The sequence below is a fragment of the Nematolebias whitei genome, chromosome 23 (genome assembly GCF_014905685.2).
Source record: "Nematolebias whitei isolate Nwh7 chromosome 23, NemWhi1, whole genome shotgun sequence".
Lineage (NCBI taxonomy): Eukaryota > Metazoa > Chordata > Actinopteri > Cyprinodontiformes > Rivulidae > Nematolebias > Nematolebias whitei.
This window is the reverse complement of record NC_056520.1, coordinates 17,552,256-17,577,972: the sequence shown is the minus strand read 5'-3', so window position 1 is coordinate 17,577,972 and position 25,717 is coordinate 17,552,256. Positions and strand designations below refer to the sequence as shown.

Genomic DNA, 25,717 nt, shown 5'->3' with positions numbered 1-25,717 from the left:
ATTACATATGTTTTCGCAAATGCGCAAGACTTTGTAAACAAACTGGTTGCGAAATGGAAAGAGAAACAAATAAAGATGTCAGACCTGTTTGATAAGACTGTGGGACGGAAGTGTTCCTAGTGAAGGAGATGGAGGACCGGCCGCCGCTCGGAGGACACCCGGACTGGATGTCCCGTCTCCCGGAGGAGCTGCTGGACGTCCCGCTGTGGAACCTGGCGATCCCCGGTAAACACCGCCTTAAACAGAAACATGCTTCAGCTTGCAAGGTGAAAGCGTTCAAGTTGAAATAAAGCTGTTGAACTCTTACAGGCAGCCATGACAGCATGTCTTTCTGTCTGGATGTGTCCTCTCCGGTGCTCGGGTCCGAGCCCCGTCTCCTCAGGCTCACCGACCGGCTGTTTCCCTGCTGGACCCGGCCTTGTGTTTACCGCTGGGCCACCGCACAGGTGCGCTGAAGCTCGCTTCCGATTCCAGCTGCGGAAACTCGTTAAAGGGCTATTCCGCAGAATTTTATAAAGTCTGGACCACCTTGGATCACCTCTAGATCAAAAGCTAGAATATGTAGACTGATCAAATCTGATTGGATTATCTCACGCTAAAACCATATTTTTAAAAACACAGATTGTGGTTTTTACCCCCCCCCCCCCCTTTTTTTTTTTTGTAAAATTTAAATTAAAATTATTTATTTTTGGCACCTGGACCACATTAAAAACCATTTCAGTTAAATAACTAAAATGCCTAAACTGTTCAAATCTTAATTACGTCTTTCTTTACTAAAGGCAGAATCAATAAAATCCCATTTAGTTCATATTCGAACAGTCCAAGTATAAAAAAAAAGTGTTTTTAAAAGCACAGCTACTGTAATCGAGACCGCACTTTATCATAAAATAAGGCTGCATGATATAAGAAAGACATGCTATAATATTGTGAAATACTGCAATAATAAAATTATTTGCAATATATATTTCTATTAGCTTTTTGACCATTGCAATACTGATATTGCAATAATAATTTTCAGGCTGCACAGGATTTATTGTGCAGCCTGACATTAAAATCAACAATGTATGTCTGCATATGTAAAAATACTCTTAACATTAAATTACTACACATATTTTATTTAAGTTGGTTTTATACTCAATACACAAACAACAAGTCAATAGTAAATTATAAATGCCACTGGTAATATTTGTCATTGTTGTCCTAAAGAGATATTAAAGTTTTTTTTTTTAATAGACTTTATTTGTGCAACGCAGGAATCCGTCCTCAGGGATCAGTGTGATCTTGGTATCCGGTTCTTTGACCTGCGGATCGCCAAGAAACCAACAGGGGTCCAGAAACTGTTCTTCGCCCACGGCATCTACACACTGATGACTGTCAAGGTAAACATACGGGAAAAAAAAGTTAAATTAATGTATTTTATAACGAAATGCCTTCCTCGAAGGCTTTCTGCTGCCTTTCATGTGAGATTTTTCATGTTATGTTGAGAAATGACAGAGTCAAACCTTAAAGATAGTGTTAGAATCGCTCTTCGAGTACGTTTAAACTGGGCCGCCTTACTGCACGGGCTCACCCGGGCTGAAGATCAGGGGCCCACAGCGCTGGGAGGCCTGTCGTTTTGAGGTCACACGACGAAGTGAAAACATTACATCAATCTTTTGTCAGGTCCTGTCAATCACTACACAAATGATTGCGGCCACTGATTGATCGAAATTTAAAATGATCCAATCAGAGCGTGTGTTGCTCGTCTTGGGGCGTGTCCCTAAATGTTTGACTGACAGCTGTCAACATGTTGGAGAAGTTCGAGAAGGGTGCTCTTAAAACTAAGAATATCCACCTTATTCCTGGGGGCTCTACTGTTTAAATTATTATGGAAACAACTAGGCCTGTTGTGATAAACAATAAATCTATTAATCGCATGATAAATGAAATATATCGACTTCATTTTCATTTATCGGCTTTATCGTTTCTTTGTGTCTCTTTCTACTGAAGACACTGGATGAGAAAAGGCTCGACTCCGGTGCTCTTCACTGACCCCTCCCTTTCTATTTTCCCTTTAAATTCCATTTTAACAATCCAAAATCACATTTTTGGATTGTTAAAAGCAGCTAAGCTGAAAAGCTAAGCTACAAGCTAAGCTAACTGGCCAATATCGGGGAAAAACCTCCGTCTTGTCAAAGCTCCAAAATTCACGGTTGAAACCCGTGCCTTCATGTAAAAAGTTGTTTTTCTCTGCAAAAAGAAGCTGAGAACTTCTTTACGGATTTTTTTGTTAAAAGCTTTGTGTAAAAAATGCTATGCTAAAGAGCTCAAACCACATTGAGCGTCCGCCATTTTGAGAACTGAAAAACAGGAAGGAAAGATAGCCCATGTCACATCAAGAGGCCTCCCTCCCATTTTCCTTAAAGAGACACGCTGCTCGTTCCCTCACTATCCATCCTTTGGTTCACACAGTCTTATACTGCCATCCAGTGGTCAAAAAAGGTACTACACACAAAATTTAATCAACATTTCTAATTAAATTTGACAATAATGACTAATTATTGGAAAATTTCAAACAATATTATCGTTATACTACACTATCGGGTAGTGGTAGTGCAGAGGTTAGAGAAGGTGGGCCTGTGATCGGAAGATTGCTGGTTCAACTCCCGGTTCCGACATTATCAAAATGTGGGTGGGATAGGTGAAGCACCCACACCTGCCTCCACTGTCATTTGCCCCACTCTGGGTCCTTGAGCAAGGCCCTTAACCCCCACCACCTGCTTGCCCAGGCACCCTAGGTAGCAGCTCTCTGCTCCACACAAGAGGGCTGTGGTATCTCGGTGGTCTGTGGTTGTGTCAGGAAGGGCATCCGGCGTAAAAATAATTGCCAAGTCTTCATGCAACTTAGTTCGCTGTGGCGACCCCTGAAGAGGGGAGAAGCTGAAAGAAGAAAAAAAAAAATTTAAAATATTGTTTATCACAATAATTTCTGAGACAATTAATCGCCCAGCAAAATTTGTTATCGTGACAGGCCTAGGTACAACTTCCAGTCAGACACTAGAAGTAGCAGTAAGCATTGGTTAACCATGGTAGGACGGGCCACAGTTTATCTGAAAGTAATTTGCATTCACTTTAGCAAAAAAACGCTATTTTGGTTTTGTTCACATTTATTTAACAACCATAAAGTTTACTAAGATAGCCGTGGTGAGTTCAGGTACCTGTTGTGCTGTTCGCGGCTGCACCAACAACCAGACCAAACTAAATCAGTGGCTACAACAACAGTGTTCTGAACACGGACCCAAAACATAAAGAGTGTTCGTGTTAAAAGCAGTGAAGTCTGAAGAGACAACTCAAAGCGCTATATGTGAGCTCGTTTCACTTTATTGACAAATGGACGACGGAGGAAAACCTGCATCCTACTTTGTGGCTGGACTACAATAAACCACCGGAGAAGAGACGCCGGATCCTCAAAAGGATTGAAAACAGTAACGAGAATATCAGGTATGATTTCAAATGTATGGAGGGCACAACATTATAATATTTATTCATGTTCAGTATTACAATTTTCTCTGCAATTAACCCAAGCTTGGTGATGGAGGACTTTAAGGCATTGGCTCCATGTCTGCTTTAAGGTAAATAAGATCGTGTCCCACCACGTCTTTTAACAAAACGCCACTGCATAGATACTAATACGCCTCAGAGCTTTCCAGGTTGTTCATCGCTTGTGAACGTTGTGCCAAAAACTCATTGGCTGCCAAATGGCGGCCGCGGGAGTGTGCACGGGAAGACTTTAACAAGAATTTAATTAGATTAACACTTAAAAACAATTATTTGTTTGCTCAAAATTATAGTAAATGTGTGTCTCAGTTAAACTTTTACTTAATGAATGCACTTTATTGGTCAAATCAGCTGCATTTTGCCTGGGAGCTGGTGTTCCTCCCTGCACCGGCGGCGGAACGGGGACTAAGACTCCGCCCATGAGCTCTGGAGCCTTCATCCTCCCGCACCTCGCGGAAATGTGCCCAGCGGGAGGCAACCAGACATGAGGGGAATATTCCCCACAAGGGGGGATCCTCCACTGCCGTGCAGCCATCCCTTCCGCCTGGTTGAATCCCCCAGGCAGACTGTGCGGACCCCATTCGTTTACAAACTTTCTTTCTGCTGCTCGATTCCTGTTTTGAGACGCTTCTTTTTATTACCTGCAGTTTATCTGTAGAATAGGATTTTCTGTTTGGGGGCATTTTACTTGTTTTTCTCAGTTGTCTCAAAATGAATGTTTGTGTGTGTGTGCGCGCGTGTGGGGTGGGGGGTTAGCGGGGTCGAGGAACAACATATAAAAGGCTAGAGTGTCCTCTAGTGGCTGCAACTGGTAATGTTTACTGGTTTATGTCTACGAATGAACATTTCAAAGTAAAAAATTAGGTTATAAATATAGAAAAAAAAGTACATTAGTTGCTTTGATGTATAAGTTGCAGGACTTGCACATTTACGCAAAAAGGTGCGACTTACACAGCGGAAAATACGGTAATTAAAGGTTGAATGAATAAAAAAAAGTTTAGCAATAAGAAAGTTCGTAAATTGTTCGTTTTAAACATTACAAACTTTATGATTATGAATGTTCAAAAGTCTAAATGTGATTACGGTGATAAAACTCCTAAAGCTGGACACCAAAGTTCATGCTCAATAATCCAGGTAAAAATCCAACAATGTTCAGTCCGGTCATCTGGATGTTGTTGTTTTTTTTCCTGAGACGTTTCATCCTTCATCCAAAGAACTTCTTCAATCTGAGGAGCCACCAAACAAACTGATTCCCACAAGCAGCATACTCTATAGTGGGAAGAAAAAAAAAAGTTTACTGGTGCTAAGATGGCCTCCGGGGCCCGCCCTCTCTCTCGTCAACTCCTCTGAGACGGTCATGCCGAAGTGGTTCAAAACACCAAAGTTCATTATTAATCCAGGAAATAATCCAACAATGTTCAGTCGGGTCCTAAAGCTGGACACTGAAAGGGTGATTTCTTTGCACCACAACTTAAAGTTGCCATTATTTTTTGATTGACAGATTTACCTTAATATTGTTCTTTTGTGGTAATGTACCGGTACTATCAATGTTTGTGCAGACGGGTGATGGTGATTTTACAGTTGAATTATGGGTGTGTGCTGGGGGGAGGGCCTACACGACTCTCGAGAGCCTACCTACAAGTTAAAGGGGCCCTGATTTTAAATGACTCTCCGCTACTACTGCACCAAAGTTGAGCTTAATATCCGTCAAACTGAATGAGTTGAATTTTTATGTAGGCTAATTTTGATTAGCTGTGACAGCCATCTTAAATTAAATCCATTTAAAAACATACTGTATTTTTCGGACTATAAGGCGCACTTAAAATCCTTTAATTTTCTCAAAAATTGACAAATCCGGTGCGCCTTACGTATTAATTCTGGTTGTGCTTACAGACCCTGAACCGATTTTATGTGGTTATTGTGAATGAGTTGAATAAAGTTTGACTTATCTGTTTTGTTTCGCTTAATGCGCCTTATAATCCGGTGCAATCAATCGTTACTTTGAGAGTTTCATTAAAATCCATCCAGTTGTTCATGAGATATCCTGCTGTGCAGGAGGCGGTGGAGGAACTGGACGTGTGGCTGGACGCTCATCCTAACGAGGTCGTCATCGTCTCCTGCTCACACTTTGAATCTCTGACTGATGAAGACCACGAACATCTGGTGGAGTTCTTCCTCTCGCTCTTCAACAGGAAGCTTTTCCCCCCACAGGTGAGGCTGAAAACCTTTAAGGAAACGGAGCGCTGAATGACTGCTCCAGAAGCTGAACAGAGTTATTAGTAGAACACAACTAAAATGAGCAAAACGGCTGAAATGTAGTTTTAGGCTAAAATCTGAACAATGATGGCAAAAGCTTTGATGATTAAGACTACAGCAAAAGTCGCAAAGTCATAACTGAATGCTAAAATTAGCAGAGAAGTAGCAAACAGCTTAAAGTTCCACAACTATAAATGGGAGTTGAAATTGGCTAAATCAATAGAAAGGGGAAAACTAGCTAAAAGCTAAAAAGAGCAAAACCATTTTAATACACCAAAGTCCATGCTCAATAATCCAGGTAAAAACACAACAATGTTCAGTCAGGTCATCTGGATGGTTTCTTTAATTTGCTGAGACGTTTCGTCCTTCATCCAAAGGACTTCAGTTTGTTTGTGGCTCCTCGGACTGATGAAGTCCTATGGATGAAGGATGAAACGTCTCAGCAAATAACAGAAACCATCCAGATGACCTGACTGAACAGTGACGCATTTTAAAAGATACAACACGGAAGCTTAAAGCCAAAAGAAACAAAACTGAAAGTAAAAGTTAAAAGTAACAAAACTTAACTTAAAGCTAAATGTAGCCAATCTGTAGTGAAATACTAAATGTAGACGAACAGCAGCTAAAAGTGGCAAAACTATATTTAAAAGTGAAAAATCTTAAAAAGATAGCTAAAACTTAAATGTTTAGCGCACAAACTAAAAGTGACAAAACAGTTGCTAAAACTAGGAAACTTGTAGCTAAAAACCAAAGTTCATGCTCAATAATCCAGGTAAAAAAATCCAGCAATGTTCAGTCAGGTTATCTGGACAGTTTCTTTTTTTTTTTTGGCTGAGGCATTTCACCCTTCATCCAAAGGACTTCTTCAGTCTGAGGATCCACCAAACAAACTGAGTCTCACAAACAGGTAGCTAAAAGCTAAATGCAGCAGAATGATCACTAAAAGCTAACAAGTAAAGAAGCAGAACAAAGGTTAAACGTGGCAAAACAGTTGCTAAAAGCAGTAGAATGGTAGCTAAATGCAACAGAACAGTAGCTAAAGGCTAAAAGCAACAAATCAAACTAAAAAGCTAAAAGTAGCAGAACATTGGATAAAAGCTAAATTAGTTCAACATTAGCAAAATATAACTCAACCTCTGTATGTGTGTATGAACTGCACGGCTGTAGGACGTCCCCACTCTGCGTTCCTGTTGGTCTCGAGGCGGGCAGGTGATTGTCGCCTATGACAACCAGCAGATGGTGCAGCAGCATCCTGAGCTGTGGACTGGGATACCTTACTGGTAACTTCACAGTCAACTCATGTACATTACACTAGGCCTGTCGTGATAAACAATAAATCAATTAATCATATGATAAATGAAAATTATCAACCTCATTTTAATTTATCGACTTTATAGTTTCATTGTGTCTCGCTCGTTCTACTACTGAGCTGAGAAGCTAAGCTACGAGCTAAGCCAACAGGCCGACCTCGGGGAAAAAACGTCTGTCTTGTCGAAGCTCCAAAATTCACGATTGAAACCCGTGCCTTCGTGGAAAAAGTTTTTCTCTGCAAAAAGAAGCTGAGAACTTGTTTACTGATTTTTTTTTTATTAAAAGCTTTGTGTGAAAAATGCTATGCTAAAGAGCTCAAACCACACCGAGCATCGGCCATTTTGAGAACCGGAGAGAGACAGCCCATGTCACATCAAGGGCCCTCCCTCCCATTTTCCTTAAAGAGACACACTGCTCGCTCCCTCACTATCCATCCTTTGGTTCAGTTTTATACTGCCATCCGATGGTTGAAAAAGGTACTACACACAAAACAAGTTACCCAACATTTCTTCTTAAATTTGACAATAATTACTAATTATTGTCAAATTTCAAACAATATTATCGTTTATCGCAATAATTTCTGAGACAATTGATCTCCCAGCAAAATTTATTGTGACAGGCCTACATTACATTTCACACCACCTTTGGGAACGCAATTCAGTCTAATGGGGTTTAATTAAACCCAGAAGTAGTAATTTGATGTTCATCTACAACTCGAGACATTTGGAGTCAAGTTGACCCAAGATGGCTGACACAGCGTACTGACCATAGCCAACATAAAAATAGTTATAACTCAGTCAGTTTTGCAAATACTGAGGTAATATTTGGTCTGGTAGTAGCTGAGAGTCATCCCCAACTCATATTCCAAGAGCTAATGGATCATGTTTATTCTGTGTTTAAAACTGGTCACAGAGTTAGAAGACAAACTGCTCAGTGAACTTTCTGGCCTCATGGTGGCGTCCTTTCTACAGGTACGCCGACAGCCCGGACCCTAAGAAGGTGATCGATTATCTGGAGGCAAAGAAACGCCAAGAAAGACCAGGTAGTTATAAAATCTGAAAGGACTAATGTTTAAAACGAGATGCTTCTGTTTTTAAGAAGTGGAGTTGTACGACTCTCCTGTTAGTGGTTAGTATCTTACCTGCAGTAGATGGTGTTGGCTCGCTCCTAGTTTGGAGAGGAGCTATTTCAGAAAAACGCATCGACTCTTTCAGTCATACGACTGAAACATCTCTCGGGTGGACCCGGCCAATCTGAATGACTCTCAGGAGGAAGGGGAGGGAGTGTGATTTGCATGTGAGTTCAGCCCACAAGAAGAACAGAGCAACTCACTTAAGTTTAAAAGCTTCAGAATCTTCAAAAACTTTTAAATAAACACGATTTTGGTTAAATTACATGATCAAATGTTAAGCTGTTTGTAAATGGTCATCTTTTATGGTACACTTATGGAGTGGTGCGCACAGCTAGGTAAAAAGTTAGCTTTGCTAACCGCTAATTTGCCAACTAAAAAAATTAGCAGAGGCGAACACTAAAACGCTAACGTTTATCATCCACTGCTGTCGCTGACACTGTAAGACTGTCTGTAATGTGACAACATTGCAAGTGAACGCAACTCAAAACAGTTCATAAATCAAGTGTCTCATTTTGAGGTGAGCTTTCATGAATTAATCCAGTCCATCTGAACCAAAGAGGCGGAGCAGAACTCTGCTGTGCTGAAGCAGAGTGATGCATTCAATGTGTGTCGGACATCTCCCTCGTGTCCTTTACTAAAATTAACTCACTTTGGTAATCCCGTTTGTGGTTTACTACTTTAATAAACTAACTACAAAGCTGCTGTACGTCATTGTCAATATTCACTCAGTAAAATCTGTTTGTATCAAAGTAGTGTGAAATGTGTGAGAGAGTCACGCCCCAGAGACCGTGTGAGCGTTGTAAAGCACGCTGGGTAGGAATTATGTGTGCAATGTTTCTGACTGTTTACGATTTTCTTAAGGTGAAAATGGGTTTTTCATGTTATTTTCCTGTTCTGGTTTGTTTTGACATTTATGTTACTGGCTGTAAACCGACACCATGACCCAGATACAGTTTGTTCAATCAAACTTTATTTAGACAGGTAAATCCCATTGAGCCTTGAGGACTCATTTACAAGAGAGACCTGATGAGAGACAGCTTGTAGTAGATATGAAGAGGAGAAAAGCACTGCATATGTGGTGACATCACCGGGTGGTGTTTTGCTTAGCTTTGCATAGCACCGCTCTGTGTAAATCACCATTCCACTGTACGCCATGAATGCTGAGAACAGTTTTTAGAAAAATTACCATACTTGAATTTACCGAATTTCAGTTTAGCGGAAACTAATTGCGCTAAATGTTTTCGAAGCTAGCGAAAATGCTAATCCGCTGAACGGAAAGTTAGTTCCGCTATTAGCAGATTAGCAGAACTGTGCACACCACTGTACGTGTGATTTATGATTCAAATTTTTCAACAAAACCCATTTTGAATATATGAAATATCACTTTAATGTGGAAGAATTGGAAGAAAATGGACTCAAAAAGTGCTGAATCACTGTTATTACAGACATATTTATACAAAACAATACCTGTTTTATATTTTGAGCTAATCTTTCATGAACTTTCATGTAACGCGGTGACGTTTTGTTCTTTAGCTCGTTTTTACGTCTGCGGTCTGAACCTGACCGAAGACGCTCGTTACGTCATCCTCCATCCCCACCAGAATTTGAAGACCATGACGATGAAGGCGCTCTCACCGCTGCTCCGTTGGACCCGTGAGCAACGGCCGGGGCCTGAAGTGGGTGGAGTCAACATCGTGTGCTGTGACTTCGTGGGCGTCGGACAGTTCTGCTCCATAGTGATTGACCTGAACTATAAGCTGATGGGCGGAGCCTCAACTCTTACTGCCGCTATGACGTCACGAACATCTACAGACTTTGCTTGATTGCAGTTTTCTTTTCTTCTTGTTTAAATAAAGGCAAAATGGAAAATCTGTAAGTGAAAAATGGGCTCCAGCCTCACCGCTTCCACAAGATCTGAGGGTCAGGAGCTGCTGACCAAATCCATTGATTAACTGATCATCATCAGGGAAACCGCCTCGAGAAAACCAGGAGTTTTTGCTGCTTTGGAGCATATAGGTGTGTTAATTATTATTAGACCTTTATTTATATAGGTTAGGTCCCATTGAGCCTTGAAGACTCACAAGAGAGACATGTTACATACAACATACAGGCTGATGAGAAAAAGAGAACACGAGGGGGGGGGGGGAGAGCTTTTAGTTTATGCATCCTCCAGGAGCAGTTTGAGATAAGTTGGCCTGTCCAAGGCCAGCGAGGAGGCCAAATTCAGATAAACAACAATTGTTCGGGCCTCCAGACTCTGTTTTCTGTCTGCCTTCAGTTCTGCTGGTACATTCAATGGTGAATCCAAACAGTCAGATTTGTGGACATTCCACACGGTCCGTGCCCGTTATATTTCTCCAAGGTCGAATCCTTCATCCCGGCGAGTTCCAGGAGCTGCAAGTGGCCTACAATTCTGAGAATTCACGTCCAGCTTGCGGTTGAGCTTGTTAAGCTTATGAGTCTGAGCGCTCAAGGCACAAATTAATCCTTCACATAAGGCTGGCAGCTTTACCATGGCTGAAACTGCTAACCATGTCTTCCTAATTTGTCGATATCCTAGGCAACATTACGGCTCAGTGGTTAGCACTGTTACCTCACAGGAAGACGGTCCTGGGTTCAATCCCCGTTTGGACCTGGGGTCTTTCTGTGTGGAGTTTGCATGTTCTTCTCGTGCTTGCGTGGGCTTTCTCCGGCTACACCCGATTCCTCCCACAGATCAAAAACATGCATGTTAGGCCCAGGCCTCCCTTGCAAAAGAGATCTGTGATCTCAATGGGATTTGCCTGGTTAATTAAAGGTTAATAAATCTGACGATTGTTACGGTCACTGACCTCTAGGGGCTCTCTTCATGAGAAAGCTTCTTCTTCTTAGCAATAATGTTGCTGTATTTTTACTGTGTGAGCAATTCTTGAGTGAATAGCCTTAAAACTGTTAAAACTGTTCTTTTACTGACATCAACAGCTAGTTGTTTGTGTTACACCTAGTGCCAGAAATTAACCTTTGTTGTTTTGAGGAGGTTGTAACACCGATTCCAAAAAGCAGAAACCCTGTTATCATAAGTCCAATAATGTACTCATTTCTACCACCCCCATGGACAGCACAGATAGGCACTTCATCTAGAATTTTTTTTTTCAATTGCGTTCAGGGACCAGCTGACCAAATCCATGTTAATTTTTGATTTGGAAGATGTGTAAAGAGAGGGTCTGAGGAGGTTGACAGGACAAGAGAGCAAAAAAGAGGAGGGAGGGATAGAGGGTGAGAGCGACCGTCTTCGTCAAGAGCAAAAGAGAGAATAACACAACACCAAGGTAAAATGTCGGGGGGTCCTCCCCCAGAAATTTTGAATAAAGTAGATGTGATTTCCTTCATGTTGGTGTATTTTAACGGGTTGTTAAACATCTACGTTTACCTACATTTGTAAGCGGAAATGCTTACTTGAAGGAGCAGCTCGTATGTGATATTAAGAAGTTGTAAGTGGCTGTTGTGTTTAAAATGAATGTTTATGTACTTATTTTCAGTTGACATATCCAATGTAAGTTTTTTTCATTCAAGGCAGTCGTATTTGTTTCTAACTTTATTATTAGTAAGCCTGAAAGTTACCGGATCCAAGCAAACAGTTACCGGAACGCACCCTGTCAAAATACGAGTGTTCCCGGATCCTGTTCCGACAGAATCGGGCTCAAGTTAAGCCCTGGGTGGGACCTTCAAAGAACTGAGCAGAAACCTCAATGAAATGAAGGAACGCTGGAAACAAGAATAGGCTAAAATTCCTCCATAAACATGCGAGAGCCTGATAGTCCTACAGAAACACCTAGATGAAGTCCCTTTTGCTAAAGTAGGGTCTACAAGCTGTTTGGTCAGAGGGTGGATTTTGTTTTTCACTTAGCATTTTCATTTTGTTTTTGCCAAAAAACTGAAATCGGTCGTGTTTTTGGGTTACCTGATGTTAGGTTTGAATAATTTCAGAACCTGCTGAAGACTAGATCATTTTTTAATGTCCTGATACATAAAAACCATCAGACTAATAGGTGGTGGGCTTTACTTTCCTCTGACTGCAGCTGCATTTTGTTACTAAGAGTTGCACTTCTGTACATGTTACCAAGTGTTTTAAACAACTTTCCTGTTTTTTTATGAATCATATATTTGATATGAACATGACAAATTAAATAAATAAAAACAGCAAATTAAATCGTTTCTCAGGTTTTATTTAACCAGATGTCTCGTTTCAGCCTGATGCTCCCACATTACAGATTAGAAGCTACAGCTGATCTGTTAGTATATAAAAATGATAAAAACTACACATTTAAAATCATCAGATATCTGTACATATGTTATTAATGTGCTCACTGTGTGCACAAACCTTAAATCATCTGTGAGCGTTCGAATGTTAAAGCTGGATTAGAAAAAGGTTATAAAAAATAAATATCCCTTTGTCGTTGTATAAAGAAACTAAAGTATCTCCTCGTGTAGCAAAAGTGAAAACGATAATACTTGTGCCGTGGGTTGTCAGTGTAAAGAAGTCAAAAACATTTTTTTTAGAAAATACTTTAAGAATATTTCAACTAGTTTCTTTGGTCTGCTCAGACACAACACTTTTTTTTTGTTTAACAAAGATCTTTGATCACAGGGTTCATCTAATAGTTCTACATCTATCACAAGTCTTGTGATTTTACTGAAAATAATTCATTTTATGAGACAAAATAATAATCTGCAGTAACTTGCTTTTCCTGTTAATCTCAACTTGTTTGTGCAGTTTTGCTGAAACACAGAATTAGCTGGTCATCCACACAAAAACAGTCTTTTTCCAAAACGATCAAACTGTTTCTAAAAATATCCTTGTAAACATGGCACCGTTTCATGGCACCAACGCGCTGTTTCAGGCCTGTGTGTGGTGTAACGCCGCCATGAAAACACCAAAAACAAGACGAGTCATAAAACTTACACAAGAAGAAGAAGAGGACGTGCTGTGGCGTAAAGGTAAGGTTGGAGCGCATCGTTTTTAAAAGGTTGTTTTGGACCTTGTTAAGGTGCGGACCTAATACTGTAAAATAAGTTTCCCCTTTAACTGATGTTGAAATGTATTTGAGAGAAGCTCGGAATTAAATATGGCATCAAGATATCATGAAAAGAAGATGAGAGCTCTCTTAGAAACAGCAAATTCTAATCCATGTACATCCACTTCATTAAGGCTATGCCCACACTGCAGGTCTTTAAGCTCAATTCCAAGTTTTTGAACAGATCCAATTTGTTTTTGTGCACTCGTTCACATTAAAAGTTAAATATGATGGCTATCAGTCTCCAGTATGAATTGTCTACGGTCCTGATGCAACCTGCACGTTCAGAGGATAATGCAACGTCACTGGCAGCACGCTGTCTTTTTGTTTTAGTAAAATGTACGTTACGTTTGCATGTGTGTATCAGTTCTGAAATTGTGCAATAAGAACCGATTAAATTATCAAACATGATTATTTTGATCAGTGTTCACATGTGATTTTGCCTCTTGCCAGCTATTCTGGTGCAACGTTGTATTAACTATCGATCCCATCACATTAGCATTGATGCAAGCCCAAGTATGACAAAAACGTGTTTGAGCTGCTTACTGCTAGCGATTTGCTGACAGTTGCTGCAGATCACCTGAGCTTAACCTATAACATGAATGAATTTGTGTAGCACCATGTAGAAAGTAGAGCCCAACCGATATATTGGTAGGACCGATATTTTCAGCCGAGATACTGTAGATGTTTAGTGACATATCGGTATTGGTGATAAGTGTCCTATTATGTGCCGATATAAACACTTCTAATTTTCACCCCTAAAATGCTGGAACCAGCCGTAATTGTCCAATGTATCCAGCAGAGGGAGCATAAAGGCTTCTTCTAAGTCAAGGCCATTTACTTTAAGTTTCACTTTCAGCACAGTCAAAGCAGGGAACAATTCTCTGTAGCATAATTTGCTGAACAGAGAATGGGAAGTTTATTTGAATTGATCTGTAAAATGAAATAAAAATCAACAATAATTTATCTTCAATCCTCCACTAGTCATTAGCTACGTGCCTCTCAAGTTAGCAAGATTACATATAGATAACTAGCATAGGCTACTTGCCTTGTAAAACTTTAGCCAGATCAATATATCTAACGTAGAGGTAAAATATATATCAGTGCTAGTAACATTATCTTTGTTGTCCTCAATGAAATGCATTGTTTGTCATTTGATTTATGATTGCTGCAGTCAAATCTAATTAGGCCTTCACCATACATGACTGTTGAAACAATGAATAGGGAAGGGCGTTTGTTTAATTTATATTTATGTAACACACTTGATAACTTTATGGTGAATAGTGGAGGGTAGAAAATGTGAATGCATGTTAGGAAGACTGTTTTTATGACCAGTGTATCACTTGTAAACCTAGTGTGGGACTAGGTATGGCATGGATCCAATTAGCTTAGCTTCATGGTTGCTAACAGCTGCGCTAAATAAACAAGCCCCGCTCCACTTGCTGTTTCCTTAGACTCTTAGGGGTGGACAAAGCTCAAAGATTTTCCACATTATATTGGTTATCGGCATTCGGCTTCACCTCCCAATATTGGTATCGGCCATAGCCAAAATTTCCATATCGGTCAGGCTCTAGTGTAAAGAGTAAACAAAATAATCATTCTTAAAAAAACAAGTCATATTTACAAAGCATCACAGACGGTGTAAGGACGTGTTTGAGGTCTTTGTTCAATTTGAGTGCGATTATCTATTGGCACGGCCAACGTAGCTGTTCTCAACACAGAGTATGATGTAGGAGCTGGAGCAGCTGCTGGAGGTCTGCTGCATCAGGCTGCCACTCTGCAGTGGCGTCGCCATGCCCGTCACCACCCGCTCGCTGACGCGCCATGATTCACAGTAGCTATCGAGGTGCCTCTGACCCCCACTGGTCGACCCGTGCCACACCATCTTCTCTGGCCTTGGGAAGAAAACACAGCAGCTATAGCAACACTTTATGCTAAAATGCAGAACCCACCGAACCAGAGGAACACTGAAATAATCAGCCACTGTGCAATCTATGCTAGCGAGATGAGAATTAGTGCCACCATTTTGCAAGGAGCTATGTGTAGCAACATGGGCGTGCTCAGCGGCTGCCACCATGGTACCAGACCATCGATAAGAAAGTAAAAAGCCTAAACTCAGTGAAAGGGTAATGTTTTGCCAATGTTATTATTTTTGGAACCAGCACTTAAAAAAATACATCATGCTTTATAGGTTAGGATTATGGCTTATTAGTTCATGGAAAACAATCTATTCAGTTTCATCTGTCAGAAAATAGATTTTAAGAAAAAAATAATAATATTAGCCCTAAAATGACACTTTGCCACCGTTGCACCGTCTTCATCCAGATCTTTCCAAAATTTCTCTTTCACCTCTACGTCACATCCAACCTGTGGAGCATAACCACTGATAACATTTAGCATCAGGACTTCTACCTTCAGACAGATCGTCCTATCTGACACTCTTTTCACCTCTACTACATTCTTTGCCAACTCCTCCTTCAGGATCACCCCAACTCCATTTCTTTTTCTATCCACACCATGGTAAAACAACAAAGTCCACGGTAAAACAGTTTGAACCCTGCTCCAATGCTGCGAGCCTTGCTGCTTTTCCACTTGGTCTCTTGGACACATAAAACATCTACCTTCTTTCTCTGCATCATGCCAGCTGGCTCTCTACCTTTGCCTGTCATTGTCCCCACATTTAGAGTTGCAACCCTCAGTCCTACATTCTTGACTTTTCTCTTCTCTGTCTTTCTCCTGACATGTTTCCCTTCTTGTGGTCTTTGACTAACAGTAATTTCCGCCGGCACCCTTTTTGTTAGCAGCACTGGTTACGATCGTTGTTAACCCGGGCCTTGACCGATCCTGTGTGGAGTCGCTTGGATGAACTCACATGCTAGTTTTGGCAAAAGTGTTTTACGCTGGATGTCCTTCCTGACACAACCCTCACCATTTACCCAGTCTTACACTGCCAGTTACACTGGCTTGTTCTCCCTAGTTGCTGGTTTCTGTTCAGAAATGTTATAAACCATATGTTTATTGGTTATCTTTTCTGAATACATTTTCTTATACAGGACAGCTGTTTGAAATGCATTGTTTTTAACTTGTAAAACATTTAAAAAAATTAAGAGAGACTGACATTAATGCTGACCAGGCTTGTTGGGCTTCTTACAGAATACCCGACTCTTGTTTAGTATATGTATATTAATATATTATTATTAATGTATGTTTATTCAAGTAAAATAATTCTATTTCTATGTGTTTCAGCTTATGACAAAGTGCACAGAAGGGAGTAATGTAAACATGACAGTGACACAAATCACTCCTCACAAGATGGCTTTCAGTAATCTCATCTAGCACCATCAGTGGCCATCCCAGTTTTTCTCTAATTCAGTGGGGATGCACTTGACAGATTTAGATTGTTGTCTCACCACGTGTCATCTCTAAGGATGTCCTTGCCGTTAAAAGAGTAGATTGAAATGTTATCTTTTATTCTGCCGTCGTGAAAGATGGCGTTCCAGTTGTCAAACAGAACCTCATCCTGCAAACAGTCACATCAGGTCAGGCTTAAAGCATAACTATGGACTTTACATACTGTAGGTGTCTAGCTGTTAGTAAACCATTTAGATTATCTGGTTTACAGTTTAAAGCTGTTCAATTTAGCTACCTTCAGGTTAACAATTGGCACATTTCCTCTGTCGTCTCTACGGACGATGCTGTGGATATCCTGGAGTTTAGAGGACAGGAAGGCTCGGAAAGTTCCCTTCAACCCGATGGCCTGAGCCTGGCTGAAGCACAGGAAATCTGCACCTGAATTTCCTCTCATGGCGCCCGTCTGAGGGCTGTTCAGTGCAATGAGGTGGAGCTGTGGGGAAACAAACACATTTCATGTTGTTCCATATAAGTATGTCCTTTCTGGTCACCTCAGACCTGCTTTGGAGAACGTGGTTTGTCTCACCGCTGGTCCAGAGCTGTGGCTGTGGATGTGACTCGGATGAGGTGGAGGTCTCTGCAGAGGCGTGACCGGGTACCGAGGGTCTACGTATCGACCGTCCGGTCTGTTGAAGCGGTCTGTGTAACTGGGGTACCTGGGGTCAGTCTGTGGAGGGTACCGAGGATCTGGTTGGACTGGATGCGCAGGTTGTCTGTAAAGGTCTGGCGAGTATGGGACGATGGGCGGTGGCGCCACAGCTCCAACCTCATTACCCTAAAAACATTACGTGTGCTTGTTATGTGTTAAACAGGAAGTGTGTTGTAAAAAATCTAAATCTACACTCACAGGTAGACTTGGTAAAGCAATATAGTTCCCCAGCTGAAAATATAAAAGCACAAAAAAACCTTCAATCAGAAAACAAAATAATCTTGTATCTTCTGGGGTGGTTTTAGATCCAAAGATCAAAGTTTCACCTGAACTTGACGAACTCCATCTCGGACTCGTACGTAGAGGTTTGTTTGGTCCGTTATGTACACCAGAGACCCTTCAGGCTGTCTTCTGGCTGTGGCTGCCATGATGTCATAAGACTTGAACACGATCACCTACGAACAAAATAAATACACGTAAGTCTAAAAATGGTCAGTGACAAGGTTCTGCCTTGGCAGGGCGCTTGGGGTGGGGGTGAAGGAAATGGCTCAATGTGAGGGAGACTGAGCGCTACCTCCATAACTTTTTAGCTAGTGCGTCTGTACTGTGCTCCACTAGCTTAGTGCTATGTCAGTGCTGGCAGTTGTTGGCAAGGGGGGGTGGGGCAATTGGATCGGCAGGGTGGGGGGGGACGGCTCAGCACGAGTGGAGGTGGAACGCTACCTCCATAGTCATAGTTTTTTAGCCAGCACGTCCATTGGGTCTCCGGCGGTTAGCACCATGTCCCTCGCCCACCTTTGTCGGGGGGGGGGGGGCGTCATCAATGGGCAGGGCGCTTGGTTCTGTTGACAGAGTGGGGTGCCCTCCATGTATAATGGTGGGGGAAATGCTGTGCAATATTTCCCCTAGTTTACTTGCCTTGGCAGGGTGTTCATATCTTCCGCGATTTTTGTCAATGCGGGTGGAGAGGGGATGGCTCAGCGTGAGTGGAGATGGAGCGCTACCTCCATAGTCATAGCTTTTTAGCTAGTGCATCTGTTTTGCACTCCACTAGCTTAGTGCTACATCAGTGCCGGCAGTTGTCGGCATGAGGGATGAGACAGTTTGATAGGCAGGGTGCCTCGGGGGGGGGGGGGGGGGGTGCTCAGCATGAGAGATGAGTGCTACTTTCATAGTCATAACTTTTTAGCTAGCGCGTTTGTATCGCACATCACTAGCGCTGGCACTTGGCGATGAGGGGGCGTCAATAGGTGGGACGCTCGGTTCTGTTGACAGGGTGAGGCACCCTCTTTGTATAATAGTAGGGGAAACACTGTGCAGCATTTCCCTTAGTTTACTTGCCTTGGCAAGGCGCTCATATCTTCAGCGATTTTTGTCGATGCGGGGGACAGGGGTGGAGACGGCTCAGCGTGAGTGGAGATGGAGTGTTATTTCCATAGTCATAGCTTTTTAGCTAGCGCAAATGTATCATGCGTTGTTAACTTAGCGCTATGTCAGTGCCAGCACTTGTCGACTGTGGGGGGAGGATCGGTAGGCGGGGCGCTTGGTTGTGTTGACAGGGTAGGGCACCCTGCTTGTATAATGGTAGGGGAAACACTGCTTGTGTAATTTTTTTGGTGCCAGAAAACTTAAAAATATTTAGGGTAGTTCGAAATACATCACAATCAAGTTTTCACTTTATGTTCAAAGTGTTCAAAGCAGATAAATATTTTTAAACATTTCTTTATGCTCGTTGAGGTGCTCTGCTTCGTGGCAATTACTGAATATGGAATGACGACGTGGAGTAAAGAACAACCAGAAATTTGATTATTTTGTCGACAAAATAAGACAAATTTAGCAATGACGTGTTGAATTGAGGTGAAGCTGTTTATTACAGCAACAAATCAGTGGATGGATTGAGCTTTGAGGGAAAACTGGATTTGCTTTGTCAAAGAGACAAGAGCAGATCGACCCAGGCTCTGGTTCGCCAGCAGTTAGCTGTAAAAATTTCCAAAAGTGCCCCAAGTGGCGAGCCATCAGAGCAATGGTAAGAAGCAGGAAGTTTCTTTGGTAAAAATAGTACCTCAATGGACTGCAATCATAAATATTAATGACAAACTTCTCTCTATTCTATTTTGTTGTCTCCTCTTGCTCCAAATTAAAGACAAAAATGTCTGTTTTTTTGGAGCTGCCATGTTGTATTTTTAAAGCCAGATTTCACACCTGGGATGTTTGTACGCTTAAAGAGTCCAGTTTAAACAAGTCCTAACTTGTGACATCGTCAGAAAGAGTCTAGCATGACAATTTTCTTACGCCTCAACTGATTCAAACTAAATGTATGAAATAAATGCATGTTTTACCATATAGCAGAAAGCTATATAACATATATACTGGTTCAGCTTTTCAGTGGTTTAGGTCCTACCTTTCTGATAGAAGTTTTAGCGTGATGATGGATAGCTTTACCTCCGTTTCTGCTGCCCTTCCTGGGGTGGGGGTACCCCAGGGCTCTATTCTTGGTACTCTCCTGTTCTCACTTTATTTTCTGCCATTGGGTTTTATTTTCAGAAAGCATGGTGTGCAATTTAATTTATATGTGGATAACTGTCAAGTCTACTTCCCTTTGAAACATAATGGCTCCACTCAGTCTCTCCTGGACTGTCTCAATGACATTTAAGGATGGATGACACTTCATTTACTCCATTTTAACGAAAAAAAAAAGACTGAGATTATGATCTTTATATCTAGTGGTCCTAGTAGTTTCCCCATCTTTGATTTTTCCTCTTTGGTCCCATACGAAAAATCCATTGTTACAAATTTAGGGTGAAAATGGACCCCTGCCTAAAACTTGACTGCCATGTCAACAGCATGGTTAAGTCCTTTCTTTCAGCTGAGGCGCCTGTCAAAAATCAAGCTCCTCCTTTCTAGGTGCCACTTAGAGACAGTAATCCACACTTTTATTACTTCACATCTGGATTATTGTAACTCTCATTTGATCGGAGTTAGCCAGGCCTCCCTCTCACGTTTACAGCTGGTACAAAATGCTGCTGAACGATTTTTGATTGGTACAGGTAGGCGGGAGCACATAACTCCAGTTTTGATGGTCCTTCATTGGCTTTCTGTCCAGTTTCAAATCCATTTAAGGCAGAGTGGCAAGGCTTACAAATTGTACTAGAAGCAGCTACTAGGGGGTGCTCATGTTCCGTAGCTTCAACTTCAGGGTTCTGGTATTTGTGAAAAAGTCTCCAAACTGTCTCCAAACATTTTCTTTAGCTCTCAGCTTCTTGCTTAAATAGCAGAAGCACATTGTTTCTTGAGATTTGAACATGTTTAGAGAATATGTACAACAAGGTTTCTTCTTAGTTCTAAGATCAACTCACCCCTGAGGAGGGTCCAGGTAGACCTGGTGTTCCAGGTGGTCCCGGAGGTCCAGGAATACTGATAGCTGCCATTTAAACAAAATGAAATGAACACTTAACAAGTCAATCTGAGAAGACCTCATGTTAAGCAGGGAGTGTGTAGCTAAATATTCTGAGTGAATTAAGTGGACACTGGTTACTGCAGATCGCTGCGACCTACGATTCTTGGGCATGTTATCCCATTTCCTGCTTCCTGCTAAAAACACAAACAAATCTACATGCAGTTCTTTATGAAATGTGCCCTGGAACTAGCCTGAAAACAAGGAGATTATAAAGTTTTTCTCAACATAAAAGCAGTTTAGTACTCTGCCAACAGGAGTTAATAGCAACTAATCCAGCACATTTTAATAACATCAGATTTATTTTTTTTACAAACAAACTAAAATTTTGGACTAAAGAAACATAAACGTAGTTGATTTAAAAAGCCTTTACAAAACTCTAATTTCTCAAATATACTTTTTATTAGCCATATTTGCCAAAACATTAAGTTTTTGCAGAAAAGCCCATTTTGAATCGGGATGAACAGACCTGCTGAAATAAGTTCCTCCTTCTCCCGAGAGGCAGCTACGGTGTGGATAGGCCTTTATTTTGAAAATTTCTATTATTTTTTTAACATGACTCACTCTGTGTACCCCTGTAAGGTCCAGATAGGGATGGTCCAGGTGGCCCTGGAGGTCCTGGAGGCCCAGGTTGTCCATCGTAGCCTCTTCCTGGATGTCCAGGTGGCCCCTGAGGTCCCGGTGGTCCAACAATCGATTCTCCTGGAGGGCCCTGGTCAGAGAACAATCTTTATACAACATATGTAGACAGTTTATTGGTTCCTGAGGTGGACTCTTACTGGAGGTCCAGGGACTCCCGGTGCTCCAGCTGCACTGCCTCCATATCGGGGGTCATAATATCCTCCAGGTTCTCCTTTCTCTCCTTTCAATCCCATCTCACCTTTCAGCTCATTCTGGTCAGAAAAATGTAAGAAATGTAATCAAGTAGGAATCCAATTTGAATAATGAATCCATTAAATTAAATATTAAATGTAAAAAGAAAGGCTTTACCTTAAAAGTGTAAAAATCAAACCCTGACTCCAGGCCTAAGTGATATAAATCATTTGTTTACACAGAAATCATCCACTTTTTGGCTTTTCTCTGCATGTTTTATAAGATGTTACCTGGAATCTGAAGTGTCCCTGGTGGTCCACGATCACCTTTCTCTCCTTTAACTGTAAACAACAACAACAAAAAAGGCAAGTTTAACACCAGACGTTTTGTTTTATAATGACAATATTTAGCTTTACACTGGTGAAGAGTCTCAGTCATCCAGGACATGGTAAATCCAAAACAAGATTAAAAGAACCCCTGTCATGAGGGTCGATGGGGCAATCTGCATATGTATCTAGCTGAAACTTTTTTCTTTTTTTCCTTCCTCCTTGCTCTCGGTGAAGGCGGACACTTTTTCCTCCTGATCCTTCCCCTGCTTCTCCTCTTTGTCCTGTGAATCTTTCAGAGTCTCTCTTTGCATATCTTCCGAACTGTAAATTATGGATCTGATCAGCTGGTCTCGCGATGCAACTCAACAAATTTTCTCGATGAGAAGACAGGGCGAAGGAGAGCCCTCCTGCCCTGACAGGACACTTGCAGCTGGATACACGATGGATTCCTGGGGGCAGTGGAGATCGTGTATCTGTCAGTATTGTCTGTCGAGGATGTTGAAGATGTGTTCATAATTGGATTTATGATAACAGGATTTCTGCTTTTTGGAGTTGGTGGTTACCCGACATATCGACAAATTCGAAAAACGTCGGCAGCTGTTCTGGCCATTGTAAATCTGCCTGGCCTGTGTGAGGGAATGTGCCGTGCGGTGAGCACTCAGACTCAGATGATGTGTGAGCTGAGCCGTAAGCTGGACGCGATTCTTGCTGAGAATCGTAGGCTATTTGCAGCTCCTGAAACTCGCTGGCGGGAAGGAATTGACCTTGCAGAAGTTACAAGCTCGGCTCGGTGGTACTGACCAGTCGCCAATGAGATGTACCAGTGAGACTTTAAGACAGACGGAAACTAACAGAGTCGGCCTGACCCAAAACGACTGTTATTATCTGAATCTGGCTCCCCCGTGTCGGCCTTGGAAGACTATCTCAAATTCTCTTGGATGTTATGTGAACAAGATGCTCTGCTCCCACTACCCATTCCCTTCCCCAAGGACATCAGTGGACCTGTGTCAGAGCTCTACCGAGGCCGGCTGATAAACACTGCACCATCACTTTCACGAACTATGGGGGAGGGGGTGGGGGGCTATCTGGAACAGTGTTCACGGACTTACTTGCAAACGCATACACTCACTTGCACAGTTAAAAACACCCACCCCTCAACTCATCGCCTTCGCTGGCCTTCCTCCTTTTGCAATGCTCTCTTGGGCGGCCTGTGCTGGGATCCCCTCCCACCTCACCTTCACCCACTCCACATACGTCTAATGTCATTTGTATGTTGCTTTTTTTGTGCTAAGGTTTTTTATCAACTTTCACACTGTGTCCCTAACAGGAGACAGTGTGAAAGTTGATTTTTTTAAATCTTCTCTTCCCTCGTGTTCCCTTTTCCTTATCTAACAAAAAAGGCAGCGCCCCTCATGAGGCTGCAGCCTCAGGCACCCCATCTACCCATGATGTTGTTTGTGTTTCTTTGGACGGGCTGTACTGAAATGAAATGTTGTTGTGCTTCTTTGCAATGACAATAAAGGCTGAATCTGATTCTTCTGATTCTTCTTAGCTCAGCATTTAACTCAAACCCTACACTCTCTGTTCTTTGAATTGAGAAAAGCCTTGGATAAGAAGTGAAACATCTTCAGTTACAAATAAAGTCCAGTTGTTTTTGCTTTTAATCTTGTTTTGGAATATTTAACTTTATGGAACAAAAACTTGACTTTCTTTGTGAACCTTAGAGGAGAGTGATGTCTTTAGATATTAAAATTAAAAAGCAAACTCACCAGGATAATAACCGGAGTGCCCGTCGTATTCCTAAATAAAAAAAAGACATTAAATGTTTACTATTAAAACTCTAAAACTGAAATATATAATTAAAATATGTAGTTTAAAGAAATAAATAAACCACAAAAGAAAAATCACATTCAGTCTCAACTCACTCCGATTCTGTCGGTGGGATGTCCTGGATGTCCCGGAGGTCCTGGTGGTCCCGGTGGACCTGGGGGACCCTGAGCAATGAGAAATATTAGTTAAATTCAGCCATTTCTGAATCATAAGTGTAAAATCTGCAGCTCTCACAGGGTGACCGTAACCAGCTCCAACACCTGCTTCTCCCTTCCCTCCTTTGGCGCCGTTTAATCCCGGTCGACCCTGGAACATTGACAGAATCCATTTTTATTCTTTTGACACAATATTTTAATTAGTTTTTAGCATTTTATTAATTTTTTTCAACATGGGCTATAAGACAAGAACATGAACCCTTTTACCTGCAATAATAATAATAATAATAATAATAATAATAATAATAATAATAATAATTTTTTAATTGATTAAAGTTGGCATTTCTTACCGGCCTTCCAGGGAAACCAATCTCTCCTTTAGGACCTTGTGGACCATAGGGACCCTAAAGAAACAGGCTTACTTGTTACACAAACCTTCTCAACAAAAAATAAAAACTTTAAAAAATAAAAAACTAACATTCATTGAAGGAATGGAATTTGGACGCCACTTTTCATACCAAACTTCTAAACTAAAATCATTTAAACTAACGACTCTCTTGGGGATGACTCTCTGCTACTACCAGGGGTGTGACGGGACACTTCTCACGAGACGGGACAAGACAAGACTGTAAAGACGGTTTTTAAGAAAAATGATTTGACCACAAACTGGACTAACACCAAAGTTCATGCTCAATAATCCAGGTATATGTCCGGTCATCTGGACGGTGTCTTTTTTGTGCTGAGACGTTTCGTCCATCATCCAACGGACTTATTAAATCTGAGGAACCACCAAACAAAACTGATTCTCCACCAACAAAATACTCCAAAGTGAAAAAAAAAATTTTTCACTTTGGAGTATGCTATATCTATCTTATCTATATCATCTATATCCATATCCGTCTATATTTGTATTCATCTCTGTTTATATCCATCTCTTGTCTATATCCATCTCTGTCTCTGTCTATACCCATTTCTGTCTCTATCCATGTCTATGTCAATATCTGTCTCTGTCTCTATCCATCTCTGTCTCTGTCTGTCTATGTCCATCTCTGTCTCTATCCATCTCTGTCTCTGTCTATATCCATCTCTGTCTCTGTCCACCTCTGTCTCTGTCTATGTCCACCTCTGTCTCTGTTTATATCCATCTCTGTCCCTGTTTATACCCATCTCTGTCTCTGTTTATATCCATCTCCGTCTGTTTATATCCATCTCCGTCTCAGTCTATGCCCATCTCTGTCTACGACCATCTCTGTCTCTGTTTATATCAATCTCTGTCTCAGTCTATGCCCATCTCTGTCTTCGTCCATCTCTGTCTCAGTCTATGCCCATCTCTATCTACGTCCATCTCTGGCTCTAACCATCTCTGTCTCTGTCTATATCCATCTCTATCCATCTCTGTCTCTATCCCTCTCTGTCTTTATTCATCTCTGTCTCTGTCTATATCCTCTCTGTCTATATCCATCTCTGTCTCTATCTATATCCTCTCTGTCTATATCCATCTCTGTCTCTATCCCTCTCTGTCTCTATCCATCTCTGTCTATCTCCATCTCTGTCTCTATCAATCTCTGTCTATGTCTATGTCAATCTCTGTCTCTATCCATCTCTGTCTCTGTCTATATCGATTTCTGTCTCTATCCATCTCTGTCTCTATGTCAATCTCTGTCTCTATCCATCTCTGTCTCTGTCTCTATCCACCTCTGTCTCTGTCTATATCCACCTCTGTCTCTGTCTATGTCCACCTCTGTCTCTGTTTATATCCACCTCTGTCTCTGTTTATATCCATCTC

At 41.5% G+C, this 25,717-nt stretch overlaps 2 protein-coding genes across 2 annotated transcripts in view; one reads left to right on the top strand and one right to left on the bottom strand.

Moving 5' to 3' along the window:
• LOC119428784 (PI-PLC X domain-containing protein 1-like) lies at positions 1-10,222 on the top strand. Its single transcript, XM_037696460.1, has 7 exons — positions 1-225; positions 310-446; positions 1,254-1,379; positions 5,593-5,748; positions 6,961-7,073; positions 8,076-8,146; positions 9,770-10,222. The coding sequence occupies exons 1-7, from the start codon at positions 129-131 to the stop codon at positions 10,057-10,059; spliced, it is 990 nt and encodes a 329-aa protein (XP_037552388.1). The 5' UTR covers positions 1-128; the 3' UTR covers positions 10,060-10,222.
• Positions 10,223-14,858: 4,636 nt separating this feature from the next.
• The window catches only part of LOC119428773 (collagen alpha-1(XVIII) chain), a 41,664-nt gene continuing 30,805 nt past the window's right edge, over positions 14,859-25,717 (bottom strand). The window contains exons 25-39 of the mRNA XM_037696451.1: positions 24,282-24,335; positions 24,011-24,082; positions 23,872-23,940; positions 23,716-23,746; positions 21,908-21,958; positions 21,795-21,829; positions 21,584-21,697; positions 21,378-21,516; positions 20,707-20,771; positions 17,677-17,805; positions 17,549-17,581; positions 17,228-17,476; positions 16,937-17,134; positions 16,701-16,810; positions 14,859-15,185 (exon numbers count right to left, since the gene is read on the bottom strand). Of these exons, the coding sequence (XP_037552379.1) occupies positions 14,972-15,185; positions 16,701-16,810; positions 16,937-17,134; positions 17,228-17,476; positions 17,549-17,581; positions 17,677-17,805; positions 20,707-20,771; positions 21,378-21,516; positions 21,584-21,697; positions 21,795-21,829; positions 21,908-21,958; positions 23,716-23,746; positions 23,872-23,940; positions 24,011-24,082; positions 24,282-24,335 (1,563 nt within the window). The 3' untranslated portion in view covers positions 14,859-14,971. The remainder of the gene's footprint in view (positions 15,186-16,700; positions 16,811-16,936; positions 17,135-17,227; positions 17,477-17,548; positions 17,582-17,676; positions 17,806-20,706; positions 20,772-21,377; positions 21,517-21,583; positions 21,698-21,794; positions 21,830-21,907; positions 21,959-23,715; positions 23,747-23,871; positions 23,941-24,010; positions 24,083-24,281; positions 24,336-25,717) is intronic.

Coding starts and splice junctions, on each gene's coding strand:
- LOC119428784 (XM_037696460.1), top strand. CDS start 129: ATGGAGGACCGGCCGCCGCTCGGAGGACACCCGGACTGGATGTCCCGT. Junction 226..309: donor GTGGAACCTGGCGATCCCCG/GTAAACACCGCC, acceptor GAACTCTTACAG/GCAGCCATGACAGCATGTCT. Junction 5,749..6,960: donor GGAAGCTTTTCCCCCCACAG/GTGAGGCTGAAA, acceptor GCACGGCTGTAG/GACGTCCCCACTCTGCGTTC.